At 35.9% G+C, this 25,292-nt stretch overlaps 1 protein-coding gene across 1 annotated transcript in view; it reads left to right on the forward strand.

Moving 5' to 3' along the window:
- Positions 1–20,184, forward strand: part of LOC128983713 (uncharacterized) — a 41,003-nt gene extending 20,819 nt beyond the window's left edge. Inside the window, exons 4-5 of the mRNA XM_054403127.1 lie at positions 17,924–19,741; positions 19,775–20,184. Of these exons, the coding sequence (XP_054259102.1) occupies positions 17,924–18,432 (509 nt within the window). The 3' untranslated portion in view covers positions 18,433–19,741; positions 19,775–20,184. The remainder of the gene's footprint in view (positions 1–17,923; positions 19,742–19,774) is intronic.
- Positions 20,185–25,292: the final 5,108 nt, after the last annotated feature.

The following is a 25,292-nucleotide window of genomic DNA, read 5'->3' on the forward strand; positions in this document are numbered from 1 at the left end:
CAAGTTAACTTCAACTTATAACAATAGAATACATCACAAGAAAGACAAGACAAAAAATAGATAACCAGAAACAACTACAAAGCAGGACAACGTTGGAAGAAGTCAAAGAGGAAAACACCAGATATACTACATTCAGTTACACTGAAACCAGGACAAAAACCCAGGGAATGTGGTGTATCAATTGTCTTCAGAACTCGGAACACCTTGGGTACAAAAACCTTCTGCATCCACATCTTTTTTATTTAATTTTTTTTTTTTTTTTTTTTTTTTTTTTTTTTTTTGGGAGAGGAGGTAAAATGATTTTACGCACACAGGTAGCCAGCCTGTAGTGTGAGACTCCTGAATCTATCACAGACTACTCACTAAAAAACCCCCTCTACTCTGTTGGTAACAGACCTGGAATTGTTTGTCACATTACTTCAAGTCATGCCAACATGTGACCTAAGCCCTCAGGGCTCTCACCGTTTTTGGCATTTAGATACTTCATGACCTATACCGCATCCCGGTCAAGGTCGAGCTTCTTGGCGCGGAGAATACCCTGGATGTAATGTGACACACAGGTCCAATTGTCCTCACCCTCTGTCATCATTGGTATGACCGTGTCCACCGACAGCAGTCCTACTAACTGTTGAGCCTCCAGGCGGGGCCTTTCCCAACGCTGGCAGTGGAAAAAGGTATGTTCCACGTCATCGGGAATGCCTGGGCAGTATATGCAATCGGGTGACACGGCTTTGCCCATCCTGAACAGGTACGACCGGAAAAAGCCGTGACCCGTCAGAAATTGGGTGAGGTAGGAGTCAACCTCTCCGCACCGCCGATTAACCCAAGGTTGGACTTGCTGTATCAGTCACCTGGTCCACGTCCCCGAGTCTCCTGTTTTCAGCCCTCCTGCCACAGCTGGTAGGTGCGGGTGCATTCCTCTGTTCGTGCCCAATCCTCCCCACGGCGCTCATAAATTGCTTTTCTCTCCGCCGCCAAAAGTTTGACGGGGATGACTCCAGCAACCACCAGGACGGCGGGTTCGGACACTGTTCGGTAGGCGGATGCAACTCTTAGTGCTGCCTGACGCTGCACTTGGGCGAGCCGCATCCTATATACCTCCTTATTTAGAGCGTCTGCCCACACCTCAGCACCGTACAAGAGTACGGACTGGACAGAAGACATTAACAGCCTTCTACGGCTGGACCGACATTGGCCATCAACCGGCTAAGAGAGGAGACCACCCTAGCGGCCTTGTCCGCCGTACGGAAAATCTGATCCCGCCAGCTAAGCTTGCTGTCCACCATAATCCCAAGGTACTTGGCAGAACGAACGGTCTGGACTTCGACGGCCCCTACCCTCAATGGCACGATGGTGTCAATCCGTTTTTTTGTTAATATCACGATCTCAGTTTTGCTCAAAGCAAGCGAGAGACCGTGGTCTGTCATCCATGCGTTTATAGTACGCATAACTCGGTTCAGCTTTAGCTGAGCCAGCTAAACGCTACGTGCAGCTATCAAAACTGCAACGTCGTCCGCGTACCCAACCAAAACCGTTTCCTCAGGCATTTCAGACCTCAGGAGGCACATAACATTCCAGAGATCTGGGCCGAGTATGGAACCTTGGGCAGCACCGGAAGTGACACTCAGCACAACCCTTCGAGAGTAGTGGTTAAAATCCTCAGCTATCATCAGGGCTTGCTTCACCTCTTCAACAGCGTCAACCATAGATCGCCCCATCCTGAATCCATACTGGCGAGGGGACAGGTCCCCCGCAGCAACCACGACTGAATTCAGTCGGGAACGGATCAACTTCTCGAGGACTTTGCCAGCCGTATCCAACATACACAGAGGTCTGTAAGAGGATGGCAGGTCTGGGTCTCCCTTCCCCTTCCCAACAAGCACAAGCCTAGCTGTTTTCCAGCACGAGGGGAAAACTCCTTTGACTAGTTAGGCGTTGTACATGCGCAAAAGGATCAAGGGGTTAATAGTCAAAACCTTTTTGAGGACTTCGCCGGGTACCCCATCGGGTCCAGGAGCCTTATTGTTCTTCAGGGATAGGACGGCCGCCTCCACCTCTCCAAGACTGAAAAGTGGTACGTCATCCACCCTTCCAAAATCCCGAAGTGGGCGCAACGTGTGAGCCGGGAGAAGGGACTCGACTATCCTCTCCATAGTGGCCCCATCCATGACGGAAGGTGGAGAGCGGGTGCCAAGTTTCTTGGTTACAAGTTTGTAACCCAAGCCCCACGGATTGGAATCTATATCGTCCCTTAATGTCTCCCAGCAACTGCGTTTACTCCGGTTGATGGCTCGACGAAGAGACCTCCTAGCCATCTGTAAGCATCCAACTTACGACGTCTGTCTACAGGAATTCGTCTGCTGTTGGTAAAAAGTGCAAGTCTATGTGTATATTGCTCCACATTTAAAAGCGAGTTTTTGAGGAAATTCATAAGCTACAATCAAAGTTGTGAGTTATAATAATGAACTAAAATATTTTTAACAAAATGAGACATTAATTTTTATTCACGGTGACAAGATAATATTTAAATTATAATTCTAAATTTTACTTACAGGAGAGTCCTCAAAAGTGCTTGATTTTTGGTTAGTCTATTTATAAACACAGAAATCTAGTTGTAATACTCAAACAAAATATGGGATTTTTAAAACATAAAAGCATAATATAAATTTTGTATTATTAAAGTATATATTACTCTATTTAACAAACAAACACAGCACTATTTTATTGGATCACTTCAGTTTTCCCTGAAAATTCATGCACCAGAGTGACAAGGATAATCCTGCAACTTAACCAGCTGGAAGTGACGTCACTCATATTTGAACTGGGTGTCCTGTAACTGGAGTTTGACCCTGATTAGATGATAACTGAACTGGAGGTAGGCACCGAGTGTTCATAAACAACAACATTGGTGTTTTCCTTGTTATCTATTGGCACAGTGATAAGCCTGTAAACAGTCCCCTTGCTCCATATGAAATATAAATAAATAAATAAAATTATGAATATCCCAAGTGGGTGGAAGCGACAGGAGGTGGTGAGAAAGAAAGGTTTAAATGCTGGAAAGGTAGATATTTATATCACATCTCCAGGTGGGAAAACATTTAGATCAAAAAAATCCCTTGAAATGTACATTAAGGATAAAAAGTTACCCCATGACATAAATTGTTTCAATTTTACAACCAAAAATAAAGTAAACTCAAATCCACCAAGTACATATAGTAGTTCTCTTAATTCTCTTAATTCAACTCAAAGTTCTGAATGTTCAGGGAGCTTTGAAAACTCAACTCAGAGCTCTGAGTGTTATGGTAGCTTAGAAAACACAATATCTGATCTACAGCTAACTGAAAATGAAACAAAATGTATTGCAAAAGAAAAATGTATTATAGTCACAAATACCAACACAACAATGACTCAAACTGAAAATTGTTCTCCACTGATAACAACCTGTGCGGAACTTCTCAGCAAGCAGTGGCTGACTGACCAAACAATGCATGTTTATTTGGATATGTTAAGTACTAATATTCTCCAGCCCAGTTATAAAACTCTGTTACTAAATCCTGCTGTTGTGTATGGCATTAAGTTGCTCAAGGACTACAACCATTTGCTGAATCATGCTGATTTTATGCATAACAACTTTTTTATAATGCCAATAAACGATGCAGACCATCTGAATGATTTTGAAGGATCTCACTGGAGTGTTTTATTTTTTGACAAGGAGGCCAATAAATTCTTTCACTATGACTCTTTAATTAACCATAATGTTGACCATGCAAAAGCTGTTTTACAGAAAATAACAGCTTATCTCGAAGTTACAAAGCCGACGCCTGAACTTCTAGCTATAGACTGTCAGAAGCAGATTAACAGTTACGACTGTGGAATCTATTCAATAATGGCAATAGAACAAGCAATACAACACATTGAAAAAGGACAAGGAATACCTACTAATTTACTGAGCATGCAATTTGATGAAGCTGAGCTGATTCGCAAGAGAGGTTGCATGGCTTACATGATACATAATAGAGCATCTTTGAACAGTAAAACCATACAAAGTATACTGGAAAATGAAACATCACATAAAAAACAGGTACAAAAGGAGATGCAGCCATCTCATCAGCATTCGCTAGCACCTTCAACTAACACACCTCTAAACTGTGTCAATCAGGGTGTCCAAACTGAAAACACTTGGACAACAGTTGCATCAAACCTGGCAAAGGAGAAACGAGCTTGCTACTACTCTAATGCTGGGATTCCAGTTAGTAACAAATTTGAAATCTTGGGGAGCCTCAATGACTCAGAAAAGAAAGATGTTTCTTGTGGTCCTATATACAGAAAACCAGTTTCTAATAAACAAGGAAGAAAATTTGGTATGTCCGGATCGCAGCAAAGGAAAACCCAAAAGAAGAAATATAGAGTCCCTATAATCAACATTACCTTTTGTTCAGACAGTCAAGGCAGTTCTGTACCTTTTAAGATCTCTAAGTAATGGTAAAATAAATACTTTCGGGTACATTAGAGCTAACACAACATTAACACAAGTAGTGGATTCGGCACAAATTGAAAAAGAAAATACAGTGGTATTACTCGGAGGAAGCAATGACAGCTTGAAGAATAATTTCACAGATATTTATGGAAATTTGGAAAAAAAACTTTCTTCTTTAAGCAACAACAGACAAGTTTTCATTTGCACAATACCAGCAAGACACGACTTACCAGCACACAGTTACCAGAATGTTGAAATCAGGAAGGTAAACAACTACATAGAAGAATTAACCAAAAGGCTAACCAATGTAACTTTAATTAATCTTAACCGATTTCAGAGACCGGACTTCACTAATCATGGCCTCCATCTCAATGGTAGGGGTAAGAACAAATTAGCCCATACAATAATAGATGCTGTTTCTCTTTGGTATGCTAAAAAGCCTCGGAGTATTTCCCGCAGTACACCAATGGTTTCTCCAGCCAGCTCCTCAATCCCAAAACTGATTGAGACTGAAGACAACTTAAAGGAGGTGATTGATGATCTGAAAAACAATCATAAGGTTGCATTTGCAAACACTATCTCTGCAGATTTTACTGACACTAAAGCTTCAAACCAATTTAAAATCCATCTAACTGAAAAACCTATGTTTGATGTTATTAAAAATTACCAGCATGACCAATCAGTAGGGTTCGCACACAGTATTTCAGCTGATTTTAACCATCCACGTCACATGACAGCAGGAGTGGCAGTTGTCTTTAGGCGACACTTTGGCAGACCAGAATCGCACCACTGCATTTCATCACATCTAGCAGTGCAATCCACTTTGCATTGTGCTACGGTTTACAGTTTGGTTACAAAAGCCAACTATTTTGGTAAACCGGACATTTCTGACTACACAACAGCTTTTAAAGATTTGACTACAGATTTCAAAACCAAAGGGCTAAAACATCTTATATGCTCTCCCATCGGATGCGTAAGAGATAAAGTAGCGCTACCCCATTTCTTCAGTAACCTCAGAAGTTTTCAAGAATCTACAGGAGCGAGAGTAACTATTGTTTCATACTACCAAGAGTCCCTTAGACAACTAAGAAATGGCTTAACACATAGTGAATTTAACAAAAGAATCCAGTCTTTTATTGATAACAACTTTAATAAAAAGGAAGAATGAATGTCAGTGCTGAATCATTAGAGGATAGGATAGCAGCCTGCATAAGATCACCTGTCCAGCCAACACCATATACAACAATAGATTGTAGGATCCCAGACCCGTCATCGACCTGTCCAGCACCGCCTGCCTCAATAACACCTTCAGCAGCCCTACCAACACCTTCGACGCTGACACCTACCCCACCATCACGACCTTCAGTGGCAGCTGTGAATGAGAATGTGATCAAAGTAGTGCCCGGCAACTTCACCTTCTGTGAGTTGCTAAAGCAGAGCAAAAGTGATAGGCCAAGTGTGGAAGTGAATAAAGCTAGTTATGTACCACAATTGTTAAATTTAGAGGTAGATTCTGCAATCCAAAACGATACCATTAATTTTTTAGTAGATCAAGCAGCCCCCATTGTAAAAGTAACTTTAGAATAAGCAATTTATGTATTTTTCATCAAAACATTAGAGGGTTGCAATCATCAATTGAACCTTTAGAAGTAACTCTAACTGAACTAACACCTAGTATTGTTGTCTTGACAGAACATAAAATGATAAGTTCTTCTCTGGAAAGATTAAATATTAATGGTTACAATGTTGCTGCCAGTTTTGGGCGGAAAAAATCTAGAGGTGGTGGCGTAATTATTTTAGCAAAACCATTTTTTACTTTTAAAGAAATTATAATACCTGAAATCCAAAATCTTGTCACTGAACAAATTTTTGAGTGTTGTTTAGTAGAGGTAGATAAAATTATCCCCAGGAAAAAACTTATTATAATTGGTTTCTACAGGAATCCAATTAAGCAAAATGAATCTGAGTTTATCAAACGACTCGATACAATGCTTGAAATAATCAGTGTTAAATATAAATATGTTATTTTTATGGGAGATATTAATATTGATATGCTGAACTTAAATGACACCAGCAGGAAAAACTTACTGCATGTTGTAACAGCTAATGGCTTCCAGTCATTGGTTGATTTTCCTACAAGAATCACCGATACAACTAAAACTGCAATAGATAAAAAATGTTTTTACAAATTTAGATAGCAGCTGTTATAAAATTACGGGTATTAATACACAACTTTCGGACCATGATGGCCAAATAATTGAAGTTTTTACTAATACGAAAAATAGCCTGAATAATTCTTCTGTTTATTTTGAACATAAAATAAATTTTAATGATAAAAACGTCGAACAATTTATATCTGCTTTACAACATGAGTCATGGCTTAATCTTTATTTATGTCCTGTGGAATGCAAGTATGATGTTTTTTATGAAATATTTATGCATTATTTTAATACATTCTTTCCATCAACTCTCTCAAGACAACATACTAACTGTAAGTGGATTCCTAATGAACTGAAGTTGGAAAGACAAAATATTATTAATCTTAACAAAGCGGCTAGAGAGTTAAATTGCAAAAAGTTGTTACATGAGGCTAGAGAAACAAATAAGCAGTTTAGAAAGAAATCGTTTTCTTCAAAAAAACAGTTTTATATAAGAAAAATTGGTAGTTCTGACAATGTTAATAAGGCAACTTGGAAGATTGTGAACTCTGAAGTAGGAGCCAAAACTATTAATAATCATAATATAAACCTAGTAGTAAATAATGATGTATGTTCTGACCCTTCCCTGGTCTGTGGCCAATTCATAAATTATTTTGCAGATATTGTAAAAGAAACTGAAACTTTCAATAATATAAATAAATTCCAAAAAAATGTTGATGACACACTGCATCCTGTACTTCCTTTAGATAAAAGGAGCTTTAAATTTAGCTTTGTTGATGAGAGCGACATTGATAAAATTATTAAAAGTCTAAAAAATTCCTATAGTGCTGGCTACGATGGTATTCCTGTGGTTCTTTTTAAAAAAGCGAAATCAGTCCTACTTAAACCAATAACTCATCTCATTAACTCATCTTTGATATCAGGAATTTTCCCTAACAAACTCAAAATAACAAAATTAAAACCGCTATTCAAAAAAGGAAACAGACAAACAGTATCAAACTATAGACCGATTGCTTTGCTGCCTTCAATTTCAAAAATCTATGAAAAGGTTGTTTATAACCAACTGGTATGCTTCTTTGAAAATAATGGTACATTTGATGACTGCCAACATGGATTCCGAAGTGGCAGATCTGTCATAACAGCTGCCACAGCTTTCATTGAATCCATCGTTGATAGCTAAGAGAGTAAATCTAAAGTGGTAGGGTTGTTCATGGACCTCAGTAAAGCTTTTGATTCAATTTCTCATGAGTTGTTGCTTTCAAAGCTCAGTAGTAGTGGACTAAATAGTACTGCTTTGAACTGGTTCAAGTCATATCTTTTTGATAGGAAACAATACGTAGAACTGAGTCACTGTAATAACAAAAATTATAAAATTTCTTACAATTCTTGTACTCGGGAAGTAAAATATGGGGTGCCCCAAGGATCGATCCTAGGCCCTCTTTTATTCATCTTTTATTTGAGAAATTTTCCTCAACTCAGTGATTTTAGCAAGCTTTGCCTATATGCTGATGATGCAAATTTAAAAATAGCCGCAGGAACCTATGCTGAACTTGAAACCAAGGCCAATTCTGATATATTATTACTTAACAGTTTTTTTAATTAGAATAATTTGCGTTTGAACACAGATAAAACTAATTTTATGTGTTTCCAAGCAGGAAAAACTAAACCGCAAAATCTGCCAAAAATTGTAGTTAATAACAACATAATTCAAAATAAAGACCACATTAAATTCTTGGGATTAGAAATTGATGAAAATTTGAAGTGGAATCATCATATTGATCAGTTACTTTCTAAAATTTCATCTGGCCTTTATGCGCTAACAAGATTAAAACCCCTATGTGAAAAGGAAACTTTAAAAATTATATATTTTTCGTACATACATTCAATCATATCATTTGGAGTTTCACTTTATGGTGCAGCAAAAAAGAAAAAATTAAAATCAATTCTAAAAAAGCAAAAGAAAGCTATTAGAATTTTGTGCAATTTAAAACGCAGAACTTCAGTCAAAGAATATTTTAAAACTGAGAATATTATGACTGTTTATGGAATGTATGTCTATGAAACAGTATTATCAGTAAAGGACAGATTTAATGAATTACAACTTATTGGAGACTATCACAATTACTTCACTAGAAATCGAGAAAACCTGGCCACAAGCTCACATACTCTGCAACTTTTTACGAAGACACCTAAATATGCCGGTTCCAAATTTTATAATAAACTTCCTAAAGAAATCAAATTAGAAACTTCCAAAAATAAATTTAAATCAAAATTGAAAAAGTTTCTTATCAACAAGGCTATGTACTCCTTTGAAGAGTTTTAGTTCTTTAAGTTATTAATTGCTCTGTTTCATATCAATTGAAACTTTTGGTTTTAAAATAATTTTATCTGTATTTTTAATTTTGATATTTTCATGTATTAACTTTCATATTGCACTGCTTGTTTTAATTTATTTGATCTGAAAAGCTATTAATATTGATGGTATGTTATTATGCCATGCATGATAATGATAAGTATTTTAGTTAGTTAGTTTTATTAAATTACTCTTGACGCCATTCCTGTATCTATGTATTGTACTTTAATGAATAAAGTTATATGAAATGAAATGAAATGAAAGGTTCTCTGGCCCTGATAGCAAGTCTTCTGGCTCTCAATGCTGACCGACGCAATTCCGCAATCTCGGCAGTCCACCAGTACACACGTCGCTTATTGCACCAGGATCTCCTGCGAGGCATAGACTCATCGCAAGCCGAGACGATTAGTCCCATCATGGATGTAACTAACACCTCTGCTTGAGCCACACTAGTTGCGGGGGGAACCACCAGTGTTCCTCGTAAGATGGCTTCATTGAATTTTGCCACGTCCATTTTTTTAATATTCCATCGAACGGGCACTTGACGAAACGTGGCTACTTGTCTCTGATGACCATCCAGGACATAAAAAATAATGTACTGGTGGTCACTGCCCGTGTAATCCTCCAGGACTCTCCAGGCTCTGATCCTTGGCAAAAGGGACTCAGATGCAAGGGTTATGTCTGGGATCGTTCCCCGCATCCCAGGGCGCCGGAAAGTTGGCGTGTTTCCCTCGTTGACGACAACGAGTCCGGCTCTGGCAGCAAAGTCCAGAATGTACTTGCCCCGGGAATTGGTGAGGGTCATTCCCCACTCGACAGCCCTAGCATTAAAATCCCCACCCACGACGACGTGTCCTGTGATATTGCGCACGCTCTCTTCCAGGCGGTCTATCTTCTCACGAAATTCATAGATGGCCTCGTTGGGAGTGAGGTAGACACTAAAGTATGTGACATCCCGGCACCGAACCCAAACGAAACCTCGGCCCTTCGCGTGACCCCGTACTTGTACATTAGCTGCATTACGCGCCCAGAATGCAGCAGTACCAAGACTATCAGGGAACCAAAAAGATGGGTCCCTATCACGATACTGGTACTGTTCGCTGACTAAGAGCGCGTCGACATCGTGTTCTAGGGCAAGCTGACATAGAAGTTGACCCAGCCGACTCTCAGATGCTGGAGTGCCAGCACCTTAGTGGCATGTGCGTCTGCCATTTCGGCGACCGCCATCCGCTGCTGACTCCTGGTCGGTTTTGTGAGCCACATCTTAAGAAAATCTGTTTGCCCGCCAAGCTCGGGGACAGCTTTCTTTAGGGCCTCAACAACATCAACCTCCGTCGACACACAATCAATGTCTCAAACCTCGACTGATGTCTTTGGTTCAAAAGCACGGACGGTGCCCTGGCCTTCAACAGCTGCCTTCAGTTCGGCAGTAAAGGCTGCTTTGTCTTTCGACTTACCCAGTTCAAGGAGAACGTTCCCGTCCCGGGTTCGTCTAATCGACCGTACAACCGTCTGCTCTGGCTTAGCAGACCTTAATTGCACCCAAGACCTCGGCGAAAGATCTCCCCTGAGGGCTTGACCAGGATTGCCTCTGTCCTGGGCTTTTTTGGCCGGGACTTTTTAGGAGCAGAGACCGAGCCGGGCCCAGTTTGGGCCACGCCGGTTGGCTGTGCCTTCACTGCCACATTCTTTATAGTGGCGACCTCCGTCCGCCTCGATTGCCTTTTCTCCTTTCGGGAAAGGCGTTTTTCCCACGCAGCCCCAGGTGTCTCTACAACTGACCCCTTTTGGGAACTTCCCTTAAGGGGGTTCGTAGGTAGCTGTGGCTGTTGGTTCTTTACAGGAGCTGCAGCTATGTCCGAAAAGGATCTGGGCACAGAAGACAATAGGTCAGTCTGAGTCGCCTTGGCCTTTACCGTGGTCCTTTTGGTCTGGACGCCTTCTTCTCTTTTTTGAGGACTGTCCGATGTGGAAGGCCTTTTACGTTTCTTAGAAGGCAGTGTTCTTTCGTCAGACAGAGACACAACCTTCTCGGCAATCTTCTCCATGGCTGCCTTGCTCACCACTCGGCAGGCAAAAACGAAGCCAAGGTCATTCTCCAGTTTGGCCATGCCGTTTTTGACCACTTGATTTCCGGCTTTCTGGGTCCGGAAGGCGTCCAGCATAGCCTTAATCGTAGCTTCCATGTCTTGGAGCCGGGGTTTCAATGTCACTCTCTGCGTCAAGATATTTCTGACGCAGAAGTACCATCTCAGAGCCTTCCGACCTCAACAGTGCTGTGAATGGCTCCTCTGGCATCCCTACAGCAGAACTGATCGCCAGGGGAGTTGCTGGCAACGCCAGTTCGACACCTGCATCTCCGACATTTTCCGCACCGTTCCAGGCTCTACTTGCCGAAGGAGCTTCTAAATGGGGGAACTCATTAGTGCATTTGAAGGTGGCAGGTGGGGGAGATGTCCTCACGTTTTTCGGTGGTGGCGACCGCTGAACCTTGGAGCTACGGACAAAAGCGTTCCGCTCCACTTCCAACGTCTTTTCTGGCTCATTTGAGTTCTTGATCAAAAATATGTTTTGAGGGGTTTTATTTAAAGCCATCGTGTTTATTCCAGCGCATCGTGCGGCAAGGAGCGGCCCGGAATCAGTCAGGAACGGGTATACCCTCGGGGACAAAAACCCCTACCCCAGTTCCCCGGGGCCTGACCTCCGTTTGCCCAGCACCGGATACCTGACTTGCCGGGGGTCCCCCGTCGCAATGCAGAGCCTGACCTCTACATCCATGCCGCACTCCCTGACCAAGGACTGAAGTGGCTGGCTTCTCACGACCCACTAAGAATACCCGTCGGCAGTGCAGAGCACACATCAACCCCTGCAACACAACAGGGGCACTCCCAGGGACTCCCAGTGAGTTCGTCGGTCACCCTTTTAGTCGCCTCTTACGACAAGCCCGAGAAGGCTGCGGTGCTATTCTAACCCGGTACCGCACGGGGAACTGCATCCACATATAGAAGATTCTATTGTAACAAATATGACATTTCGGGTATCTACAAAACTAATTGTACCTATTGTGAACATGTATACATTGGACAAACTGTATAACTTTATTAAACAAGATAAAAAAAAATTAAAATTAAAATAAAATTGAAAATTTAAATAAAATTGAAATTTCAAGAAAATTAAAAAAAAAAAACGCCTGCTGAAAGTCGATGCAATACCCGCAATACAGTAGCGTGTTGATGTTGCGTTTCCTTTGCAAAGGCATTTTTATTTAATTGTTAATTTGTTACATAGAAATATTGCTTCAATTGTTTTATAATTTTTTTAGACATAGCAAATGATGAGAAGTTTTGTTAGTGTAAGCAGTGTGAGACATGTTTACTACTGTAAACATAGCCAAAATAAGTCACTCCAAAATCATTATATTAATGATATTTTTGAAAGTTGAACAATTTACTAATTGATAACTAATTGCATGTTTTCTATGCCGAAGAGTTATTTTTAATAAGCTAGGCCTTATTAATATTTTTTATACTGATGTTTTTATTAATGTATTTTAATAAAAGATTACGGAAAGTAAATAAAAGAAATGTCTTATATAACACTTAAAACATACTGTTACTCACAAGACGGTAAATATACAAAAAAGATGGTAAGTGGTGATCGATTTCAATTGGACACTCCAATCATCATCAGACCCAATAGGCGAATGTCGACCCAATCGAAATCGATCACCACTTACCATCTTTTTTGTATATTTACCGTCTTGTGAGTAACAGTATAAGCGTAAATATATGTTTTAAGTGTTATAAGACGTTTCTTTTATTTACTTTCCGTAAATTTAATAACACGTACAATGCTGATCAAGAAGTTATTTAATAAAAGATTGTAAATATTTTTGTCTATTATTATTATTGTATTTAACCAGTCTGTCATAAATCAGTAGGTATTTAAAAATGTTTTAAAAATTAGGTTAAAATGTGGAACGTGCATTTCCTGTTACTGTATATATGAAATGGGAAATCCCGTCTCGCCTCGTCTCGTCTCAAACTAAAAATCCAATTAAATTCCATTTTGTAGCCCCTGAACTGCGTAGTATAGACTAAACTTTACGTACCTCGTCTTGCAGTTCAAAAATAGTGTATGAGGTCCACTACATATGTTTCGCCATATATGGCATTCTCAAGTGGTTCAACAGAAACATTTTATCCAATTTGGACTCGTCAACATGTTAATTCAAATACGAAAATAGTCACATTATAACAACAAAATAAATAAACGAATAAAACATTTAAACATGTAGGCCTACAATACATAACCCGACCAACTGCACTGACTGAGACAGACTGGCAGGAAAACTATGAAGTCCCAGCTCCTTTGTTATCAGGGGTACAAAGGTTGACTTGTTTATGTCCAGAGCTATGTGAGATTATTGTATTGAATATTGCATGGGAACTGAAATTTAATTTTTCATTTAAGATATGTTGTTTGGTTTCTTCATCATTGTAGCTATTGTATATTTCGAACTGTTCTAAAGAATCTAGTTTGTTTCCTTTGTTGCTAATGTGTAGGATTTGCAAGCTATTTTCTACTTTATCAACAGAGTGATTTGTATCTATTAGGTGTTGGGCAAACTTTGATTTTTGTTTATTTGTTTTAGGGTCGGGGTGATGTTCCTTGAAACGCTGGGTAAAAGTTCTGCCTGTCTGTCCTATATAGAAGTTAGGGCAGTCCAAACAATGTATTTTGTACACTCCAGATTTTTCCAATTTATTATTATCTCTTGTGTTCCGGGATAGTGCCTGCTTGGTTTTATTTGTGGTCCTGAAAGTCAGATGGAGTCCGTGTTTTTTCATAATTCTGTTGAGACCGTTCTGGGCTGTGTGACTGTATTCAATACAAACAAATTTCTTCTTCTCAGGTTTTTCAGTTACGTTCATGTTTATGTTTTTATTTTGTATGTTATTTCTGAATTTTGAGACAATTTTGTCAATCATACTGTGTTTATAACCATTGGAGACAGCGATCTGTTTGATGATATTTAATTCTCTATTGTAATCTGTAGTTGAAAGAGGAAAATGAAGCATTCTGTTTACTAGGCTATTGTATGCAGCAAGTTTGTGGGAGATAGGGTGATAAGACGTTGCATGAATGGTTTGGTTCGAGGTAGTTGGCTTCCTGTATACACTGTAGCATAACCTGTTGTCCTTTTTCTCAATTGTAATATCCAAGAAGTTTATTTTGTTGGTAATTTCTGTCTCTATTGTGAACTTAAGTTTGGGAGCAATGCTATTTAAATAATTTAGAAGTAGATTTAACTGTCTGGTACTGCCGTTGAATAACATTATTGTATCATCAACGTAACGGTTATAAAGTATGATCTTGTCTTTAAATTTATTTGTATCAGAGAATATGAATTTATTTTCAATATAATTTAGGTAGATATCAGACAGAATCCCAGATAATGGAGAGCCCATAGCAAGACCATCTGGTTGGCTGTAAAAGTTGCCATCGAAGGTAAAATAATTTTGTTTTAAGACTTCCTTGAGTAGACTTAGTATTTCGTTAGCAGATTCGTTCAATAGGGCCGGGTTATTATACAAATGGGTTTTTATTATTTCCAGTACATCATTTATAGGCACATTTGTATATAGATTAACTACGTCAAAGGAGGCAAGAGTGTGATGCATTTGTATATTCATATTTTTTGTTTTGTCTATGAATTCATAGGAGTTCTTTAGGCTGTAATTATGGGGTAAAGTGATGTTTTCTCGGAGTAGTTTATCAAGTTTTTTGGAAATTTTATAAGTTGGTGCTGGAGTAAAGTCTACTAGTGGTCTGATGGGTGTACCTTCTTTATGTACTTTTGGTAAACCCCTAAAAATTGGTGCAGATGGGTTCATTACCTTTAAGTATTTTATTTCCTCTTGAGTGAAAATAGTTTTTGAGTCATTTATTAGTTTTTTAATTCTTCTCTGATAGGTTTTAGTAGGGTCTTTGTTAATTTTTAAAATGTTATTTTTGTCAAAAAATTCATGTATTTTTTCAAAATACGAGCACAGAAAACAAAGTCTCAAGCCGAGAAAACTTGGTTGAAAAACGAAATAAAATATTTATACTCCAAAAAACAAATGCTTAATACTTTGTTACTTAAGAAATACCTAGAACTAGCAAACACGCTACATCCTGCCCAACTGGACAGCGTCCTACAAACTATTGATTTTGGTATCACCAAAATAATTAGAAATAAAAAATCCACTCAAAGTAAAAAACTTTCACGTCTGTTGAGTGATAAACACTCTAAAGAAACTGTCATACTATTTGATTTTGAATTCTTTCCAAGAGTTATCAACAACACTAAGATAGTTTTTGATGAAAAGGAAATAAACTTATTAGAAAAAGGGCTAAATTATAATCTACCAAGAAAAGGTAAAAAAGCTTTTTTCAATGAACTGATAAATGCTGAATGCGCAATCAAATCTATTCCAGATGAAGATGATAGGAATTTCACACGTCTTAACATGTCTAAAAAATTTAAGAAAACCCTCACCAATGATTTATCAGCTAATAGCACTGACCTTTCCCGCACACACAATGAAGAGACCAGACTCTTACAAACTATCAAAGAAAAACTAGCTAGCCATGATGCAATCCTATGCAAGGCAGATAAGGGAAACACCACTGTAATAATATACAAGAACTCGTATTTTGAAAAAATACATGAATTTTTTGACAAAAATAACATTTTAAAAATTAACAAAGACCCTACTAAAACCTATCAGAGAAGAATTAAAAAACTAATAAATGACTCAAAAACTATTTTCACTCAAGAGGAAATAAAATACTTAAAGGTAATGAACCCATCTGCACCAATTTTTAGGGGTTTACCAAAAGTACATAAAGAAGGTACACCCATCAGACCACTAGTAGACTTTACTCCAGCACCAACTTATAAAATTTCCAAAAAACTTGATAAACTACTCCGAGAAAACATCACTTTACCCCATAATTACAGCCTAAAGAACTCCTATGAATTCATAGACAAAACAAAAAATATGAATATACAAATGCATCACACTCTTGCCTCCTTTGACGTAGTTAATCTATATACAAATGTGCCTATAAATGATGTACTGGAAATAATAAAAACCCATTTGTATAATAACCCGGCCCTATTGAACGAATCTGCTAACGAAATACTAAGTCTACTCAAGGAAGTCTTAAAACAAAATTATTTTACCTTCGATGGCAACTTTTACAGCCAACCAGATGGTCTTGCTATGGGCTCTCCATTATCTGGGATTCTGTCTGATATCTACCTAAATTATATTGAAAATAAATTCATATTCTCTGATACAAATAAATTTAAAGACAAGATCATACTTTATAACCGTTACGTTGATGATACAATAATGTTATTCAACGGCAGTACCAGACAGTTAAATCTACTTCTAAATTATTTAAATAGCATTGCTCCCAAACTTAAGTTCACAATAGAGACAGAAATTACCAACAAAATAAACTTCTTGGATATTACAATTGAGAAAAAGGACAACAGGTTATGCTACAGTGTATACAGGAAGCCAACTACCTCGAACCAAACCATTCATGCAACGTCTTATCACCCTATCTCCCACAAACTTGCTGCATACAATAGCCTAGTAAACAGAATGCTTCATTTTCCTCTTTCAACTACAGATTACAATAGAGAATTAAATATCATCAAACAGATCGCTGTCTCCAATGGTTATAAACACAGTATGATTGACAAAATTGTCTCAAAATTCAGAAATAACATACAAAATAAAAACATAAACATGAACGTAACTGAAAAACCTGAGAAGAAGAAATTTGTTTGTATTGAATACAGTCACACAGCCCAGAACGGTCTCAACAGAATTATGAAAAAACACGGACTCCATCTGACTTTCAGGACCACAAATAAAACCAAGCAGGCACTATCCCGGAACACAAGAGATAATAATAAATTGGAAAAATCTGGAGTGTACAAAATACATTGTTTGGACTGCCCTAACTTCTATATAGGACAGACAGGCAGAACTTTTACCCAGCGTTTCAAGGAACATCACCCCGACCCTAAAACAAATAAACAAAAATCAAAGTTTGCCCAACACCTAATAGATACAAATCACTCTGTTGATAAAGTAGAAAATAGCTTGCAAATCCTACACATTAGCAACAAAGGAAACAAACTAGATTCTTTAGAACAGTTCGAAATATACAATAGCTACAATGATGAAGAAACCAAACAACATATCTTAAATGAAAAATTAAATTTCAGTTCCCATGCAATATTCAATACAATAATCTCACATAGCTCTGGACATAAACAAGTCAACCTTTGTACCCCTGATAACAAAGGAGCTGGGACTTCATAGTTTTCCTGCCAGTCTGTCTCAGTCAGTGCAGTTGGTCGGGTTATGTATTGTAGGCCTACATGTTTAAATGTTTTATTCGTTTATTTATTTTGTTGTTATAATGTGACTATTTTCGTATTTGAATTAACATGTTGACGAGTCCAAATTGGATAAAATGTTTCTGTTGAACCACTTGAGAATGCCATATATGGCGAAACATATGTAGTGGACCTCATACACTATTTTTGAACTAATATATATATTTACTAAATACATGAATTAATATATGAACTAATACACTATATTTAAATTGGGAATAAATATGTCTTATTTATGGAAATATTTTAATAAAAAAGTAATCGGACAAATTGAAATTCGCTTAGTCTGTAGGTTTGCTGTGGCGGGGGCATTTTAGATATGCACTGCTAACAGAGGTTTTTCCTATCAAATTTTAAACAATTGGGCTTACATTTAACTTCAAAGAGAGATAGTACATTGGTAGCCAATAATTTTTCTTCAGTGTTTTTAATTAATTTTTTTGTATTTAATTTGTGCCTTACAGGTGAAGCAGACTCTAAAACTACAGATAATAAAATCTATCTGGAGCATGTGGATGAGAGTAAAATAAAAAAAATAAAATTGGAAACCAAAAAATGCAGATGTAAGCCATCAATTATTAAAACCACTAGCAAAAAGCTATGCAAACATTCTGAACTGATGTCACAGAAGATGAATTCTTCTCTGAGTTCAACCAGGAGAAAAACACACAAGAAGAGATCAGAAAAAAAAGAATTGACTGGAAAAGCAAGTGTTGGAAAATATAAAGTTAAACAAAAAGTTGAGGACCAGGAAGAATCACAATCTTCACTAGATCAGAACTCAGATAAACACACAGATGACAATTTGAAAACAAATGCTAGGAATATTGGTACTCCAAAACACAATTGTAACTTGAAATTCCATTACTATTCAAAGGCGAAAAGTGTTTCTAGTAGACCTGATAAAAGAGTTTTTAAGTGTAAACTAGTATTCAAATTATGTCTTTGCACTGAATCTGATATAGTGTTATAAAGTAGTTAAGCAGTAAATCTTAGTTTCTAGACTACATCTTTAAAAAAGTGGAATTCTCTTAAGAATTGGATTCATTTATTCATTACTTTAAAAAGAACATTCATGGTGCAACTTATTATGCTCTTTGTCAATGTGATATACTTCTAATAAGTTTTCTTCAACTTTCAGTACCTTAAACTAAAACTACCATTGAAACCCACTAATAGTAGGTTTCCTTAGAAAGCTACACAATACTCTTGAGCACATTTTAGTCACTCAGATGTTACAATATCAGATTATTTAATGTTTCAACCCTTTCAGTGCTATGTGACGATCGTTGTGCGTCTTTTTCACGAAAAGTGCTATTGAACGATATATTGTTGTTCACATATACAAAAAGTGCTAAGCGACGATATATTGTCCTGGCGCGCCTTTTGATCGTGTGAGTTTAAATGAGTATATTGGTTGACTCGCTTGTTGTTTAAAAACAGCGATGGTTTCTTTCGACTCCTCATACGATCGAGGCACAATACATTGTTCGTTAGCACTTTCGAGATGAAAAATTTTATTTTTACCGATTTTTTTTTCTTGCACACTAGACTTTGCCCCAATGGCAAGTCTAGCACTTTTCAGACAAAATAAGTAAATAACTCTAGTTTTTTTCCGAAAATTACAAAAAAATTCTAGCATCAAAAGGGATAAGGGTGAAAATGAAAAAAAAAAACATGATAGAAAATGTCAAAACCCCATAACACCCTATCCCTATATCTATTAATAATCCTGTTCTTGCTGGTTCACAAACTCATTCGTGTTTATCCAGCCCTGGACATTATGCCAAATTTCTTCAAAATCTGAAAAAGAAATTATTCAAGTTATTGTGTTAACAACCAAACAAACACACATATAAACATTTGAAAGAATGGTATTATTGGCTTCTGGGGATATTAAAACAAAACAGAAAAGTTTTTAATTAGTCCTGGGCATAGCTCTTACCGTGCCACCTATAGCTTCTTTCCTATATGGTAAATTTTCTAAAAGTACCTGCTTTTGCCTTTTCTTTCTTCATATTGGATAATTTTCTTGACTGTTCATCTAGAATATTTGTATGTAGAAGAGTTTTCTGACAATTTGTAATATCACTGACTTGAGGTATCTTTAACATTCTTGTAGAGATCATTCTGAGAAGTAGTGGATTAGGTGAACAGTGTGAGTAATGCCACAAAGTCATCCTTGAGCAAATACGATGTCATTATTTTGTGGGGAAAAACAAAGCCTAAAATAGATTCTTATGGGACCACTGTTATTGCTTGTGCTCATTATATATGTATATGTATATATATATATATATATATGATTATGTAAGATGTCTTATATATTACACAGTTATCTCAGTCATCTATGTCCTTCAGGTATTGGTCTAAAGCCACTTATGTGATATCTCATTTCTTCATGTACAAAACATTTGTGACTCAGGCTATTAACACATTTGTTTGTAGCCAAGTATAGTTGTAATGATAAATTTGTCTTATTTAACTTAAAGATCTTTAACTACAGCAACTCTATTGATGGCTTGATTGAATAAGAATACTGTTTCAAACTACATGTATGGACAGAACAGCCTGTACTTTTTGGAATGTTGATATGTTTGTGACGAGTGATTTAGCATTGCATAAATGTTCCATCTCACATCAGTAAATAATAAAATATACATACTTGGTATGTATAAAGTAAGTAGGTATTTTTTGTGAACTAGAATAAAAATTATTTCTCTTATAGCATGTATTATTAACGAACTATAATTCGACAAATCTTTGAGAATGATAAGACACAGATCCATCAGTATCTCTGTATTATTTGAAAAAAAAACTTTCCAAACAATTATTTATAAATTGTTGATTTCAAACACTTACCATTTTACTAGGCTGTAGGCTGTATAAACCAAGTATATTTTTTATTTTGTGATTAATTATGTGGCCATTTTTTGTATTGTTTTATGATACACATTAAAATGAAATTGTTTAATGTATATTTCTTAAATTATTTGTCACTAACAGATTGTTAAACATTCTCAGTTATACATAAATTTCCAATTTCATATAATGAAAAGTTACAATTTGTCTATCTAGGCATGTAGAAAAATAACAATTTATTGATACATTGTAAATAAAGGAGTAGAAATTCTATTCCTGCATTGATTATTTATTTTAATATGAAGTATAATGAACTGTAAATTATACTAATCATGGTCTTGTCATACTACCTATCATCAGATTTACTAACACTAAAATGTTTTGTAATGGGGGGGGGGGGGGGGGGTATACATTTGTCATAAGTAATACTCATTATTATTAGTCTGAGTAAGACTGCTCGGGCTTGTAATATTAAAGATCTTTATAATAAGGTTAAGAGATTAAAATAAGGAGTTCAGAAATAAAGTTATCCAATCCAAAAGACAGTTTTACGCTAATAAGGTTAATAATGCTGAAAATGTATGTAAAGCTACTTGGAAATTACTTAATGCTGAAATCTTAAATAACAAAACAAATGTTAGCAATATTTTAATTTATTTTGATGGAATCTTGTGCAGAGACCCTAAAGAGATAAGTTGTATTTTTAATGACTTTTTTAATGGCTATGTTAATAATTCATCAATTATTCCTCAGTTAGCTCAAAATGATAGTTTGCATGGGGGTGAGGCCTGTCCAAGCTTTTAGTGTCCTCCAACGGTTAAATTCAAATTGAATGCTGTATGTGATAATGAAATATTAAGTATTCTAAACTCTTTCGATAATAAACTATCAACCGGTTACGATGAAATACCTATTTAAATCCATGTGTGTAGCCCCTGAGCTGTTGGACATAATGTAAGACTAAATTACTTACGTAATTCCCGTCACAGCTCAATAAAATATGTCTATTCAGCACATGTTAACACCGAAACATATCCTGAATAGACATATTTTATTGAGCTGTGATGGGAATTACGTAAGTAATTTAGTCTTACATTATGAAATACCTATGACAGTATTAAAATATGCTGGCAAACAATTGGTCAAACCACTTGTTCATATAATAAATTCCTTTTTCTTGAGTAGAATTTTCCCTGAAAATTTAAAAGTTGCTAATGTTAGTCCTCTGTATAAAAATGGAGATCCAAAAAATATAACAAATTATCGACCATTATCTTTACTTTCATCATTTTCTAAATTATATGAAAAAGTTGTTTATAACAAATTAGTAACTTATCTAGAAGGAAAACATTTGCATGATAATAAACAACATGGATTTAGACCAGGTAGATCTGTTGTAACCGCAGCAGTAGATTTTATCGATTCAATAATAAACTCGGTGGACAAAGGGGATAAAACAGTAGGTAGGCATATTTTTGGACCTGACTAAGTCCTTTGACACTGTCTTACAACAGCTTCTTTTGAGGAAGATCCGAGATTTGGGTGCCAACAGCAGGTCATTGAAGTGGTTTCGTTCCTATTAACTCAGAGATCTCAGTATGTTGAAATGAAGCAATTAAAATATAACGTGTTGTCAACGTCTTGCTCTCAGTTATCTATTATTCAACATGGGGTTCCACAGGGTTCGATTTTAGGACCTGTTTTATTTCTTTGTTACATCAAAGGCATGCTCCGATCATTTCAATACAATGTATCTCATAAAATAAGTTTATATGCAGACGATGCAAGTTTAAAAATAAGCAGTATATCTGTTTCCGGTTTGGAATATAACTCTTTTAATTGCCTAAAAACAATAGATGATTTCTTTAACTATCATCAATTACTTTTAAATTCCAGTAAAACCAACTTTATAGTATTTTCAACAGGTAAACGAAAAAATCCAATTGATCAAGTAACTAATTTAAAAAATTTGAATCTTAATCAAGTTACTGCATTTTTGGGCTTAGTAGTTGATGAAAATCTTTCATGGAACCCCCCATGTTGACCATGTGGTCAGCAAATTCACATCTGGAATTTATGCAATTTATAGAATGTCAAAATTTTGCTCAACAGATATTTTGAAAAAGCTTTATTTTGCTTTCATTGAATCTGCAACATCATTTGGCATTAGTGTTTATGGTGGAACATCAAAGAAAAATTTAGATAGAATTTTAATTTTACAGAAAAGAGCAATAAGAATAATGTTAAATTTAAACTGGGATGTTTCCGTACGTAAATGTTTCCATGCTGTGTACGGAATTTATGTTTTCCATACCGTTCTTTTAACTAAAAATCTTTTGTCTGAAAAAATGTTACCAAACTAGAGGATAACCGTAAATATGGCACGTGGCATATAGAAACAAAATTGCCGTTGGTGCCCATCGATTGGAATTTTATAACAAAAAACCCTCATGTGCTGGAAGAAAATTTTGGAAGGGCTTCCAGAGTAGTTGAGGAAAATTGATGATGGTAAAAAATTTAAAACCCAGCTTAAAATCTATCTACTTAACACAAAAAGTACTGTATAATTTTGATGAACTGTACAGCTGATATAATGTTGTAAGTTTAAACAGTTTTAAGAATTCTGGCGCCATTCAATGTACATACTTGTATGATTGATGAATAAAGTTATATTCAATTAATTCAAAACAGTAAAAATGTTCCTATAAAAACCTGTGGAATTCTGGCATAACTTGATGTCTGAGATATTCCTAATTATTTTGTTGTAAAATAAAAATGTCTGTGAATAATTGAATATACCTATCAGTTGAATATATCTACAACAGTTTCAGTAAAACTCAATCAACTATGTTAAAGGGGGGGGGGAGGCCATTTTGGGAAACCTAATTTGTACTTACGTAACGGTTGAAGTTTAAAAGCTATTTTGATTAAAATCTACTACAGTCTACTACAGTTCTATGTAAAAAATATGTTTATCTTAAAATCTATAACTGTATCCACAAAATATATTTCTCAAAATAATAGACAGTTGTTTTCTGAACATTATTACAATCACAGTACGAGATACTTTCTATTTGTCTGCCCCATTTATTGACCAAGCCAGAACAAATACACCACAAGGCATATAAATCCCATTACCTAGCTAATTTTCCAATGTACAGTGTTTGAATTTTTTACGATGATTTTAGTTTAATGAGGTGTGGTTAAAAGTTTACTGCATTATTTTTGCTAAACAATGTTTGGTAAAAAATATATTTTTCAATCAATTTAGCCTCTGGATTGCTTATACAATTCATATTAGGAGTTCTTACCTTAGGATCTTACCTTACAACATTAGGATTGCTAAGGTAATACCTCATAATATCAAATATAATTTACTGCAGCTATAAACACAAAACTATTGAAAACAAGTTTAGTTAACAAAAAATAAATACATACAATGAAAACAAGATTATTGTTAATTTTATTCTGCATACATTATTTGTTTGATTTCTAGATATTAAGGTAACAAAATGGAAACCAATGCCTCACTCTTTTTAAAAATCATTAACTATTTAAAAAAAATAGTTCCTAAAGAGAAGAGACTTGCAACACTGTACCGTTTCAAATCAAGTCCTGCTTATAGTATCTAGGATTCTTATCAGATTAGGGTGTGTATAACAGATGTGTGTTATTCAGATTAGCTATTAGGGTGTACATATCAGTACCTATATCTGCTTGTGGGAATGCTGGGTTTAGTTTAACATTGCAGGATTATTAGTTGGTAGTGACTAGTTTACTACATACAATATTATGTGTAAGTGTCCTATTTTGTGTTCTCAAGTTTTTAGTCTTAACCACCATAGTTGCTGATAGAATGCAATTTTTGTTTCAAAAAAGGAAAAATCCCAAATTGATTATTTGTTTCAGAATGAAAAGAAAAATACGGCGAAAGATAGAATAGAAGATTCAAATAATTGTGATCCTCTGAATTCACAAACTAGAAATAATACTGGGTGGAGCAAAAAAGTATTACTTAGTTATGAGAAAAAAACCTCACTAAATGAAAGTAGCAATGTTAAAAGAAATGTGAATTTCAATAAAATTAAAGAGAAAAGCACACTAAGAGAGCTAAAGAGACCAAAGAAAGTACTAAATACAGCAGTGATAGCAGATGTTATGATAGAGGAAAATGATGCTCCTTCAATTTGTTTGTTACATACATTTAAGAAAAGTACAAAGAATAAACATACTGCAAATAAAAAAATAGATGGGAAAGTCAATATCTCTAGTATGTTGAATCCAGGTACAGAAAATAAACAAATAGATAACAACACCTGTGAAATACCTGGTATAGATATTAAATTCCTTCCGAAAGACAAAAGTAGGAAAAAGTATGGCAAGGGAACAGTCTACAAGACCCTTAGTACCAACCTAAAAACTAAACTAAATAAAAGAAGAGAGATTGATAAAAAGGAAATTTTGGAAGAAGTAGAAAAAACTACAAAAGCAAACATAGATATTTTTGACAACGTACAAAATCTCCCTGAACAAGTTTCTAAATCTCAATTGGTATTCATAAACCCTTCTCATATTTCAAAAGCTATTGAGTATTTCAAAGAAAAAAACAATGAATATCTGGAAAAACAAAACATCACTTGTGAAAGTTTACTAAGTCGGAATCACAAGGAGAAAGGGAAACCAGAATCATTACTTATCAAACAATTTTCTTTAAACTATGATGACACTATATCAAAAAATGATCTAAGAGTACATTCTTTGTATGTAAACAAAAGATCTAAACCTGTGGTATTTAATGAAAATCCTGAAATTGATGTTAAATGTAGGACAACTTTAGTAAACAAAAAAGGACATAGAAAAAGGAAGGATAAACTAACACTTAAAAACAAAGATTTACATAGTTTTGAAAAACCAGGTAGGGAAGACAAGTTTATAAAAGTAAAACAGGTAGAAGCTTTGAATATAGTGACA

Source organism: Macrosteles quadrilineatus, unplaced genomic scaffold (genome assembly GCF_028750875.1).
Source record: "Macrosteles quadrilineatus isolate MER2022 unplaced genomic scaffold, UCM_ALF_1.0 Scaffold_1__1_contigs__length_201487025, whole genome shotgun sequence".
NCBI classification, from domain to species: domain Eukaryota; kingdom Metazoa; phylum Arthropoda; class Insecta; order Hemiptera; family Cicadellidae; genus Macrosteles; species Macrosteles quadrilineatus.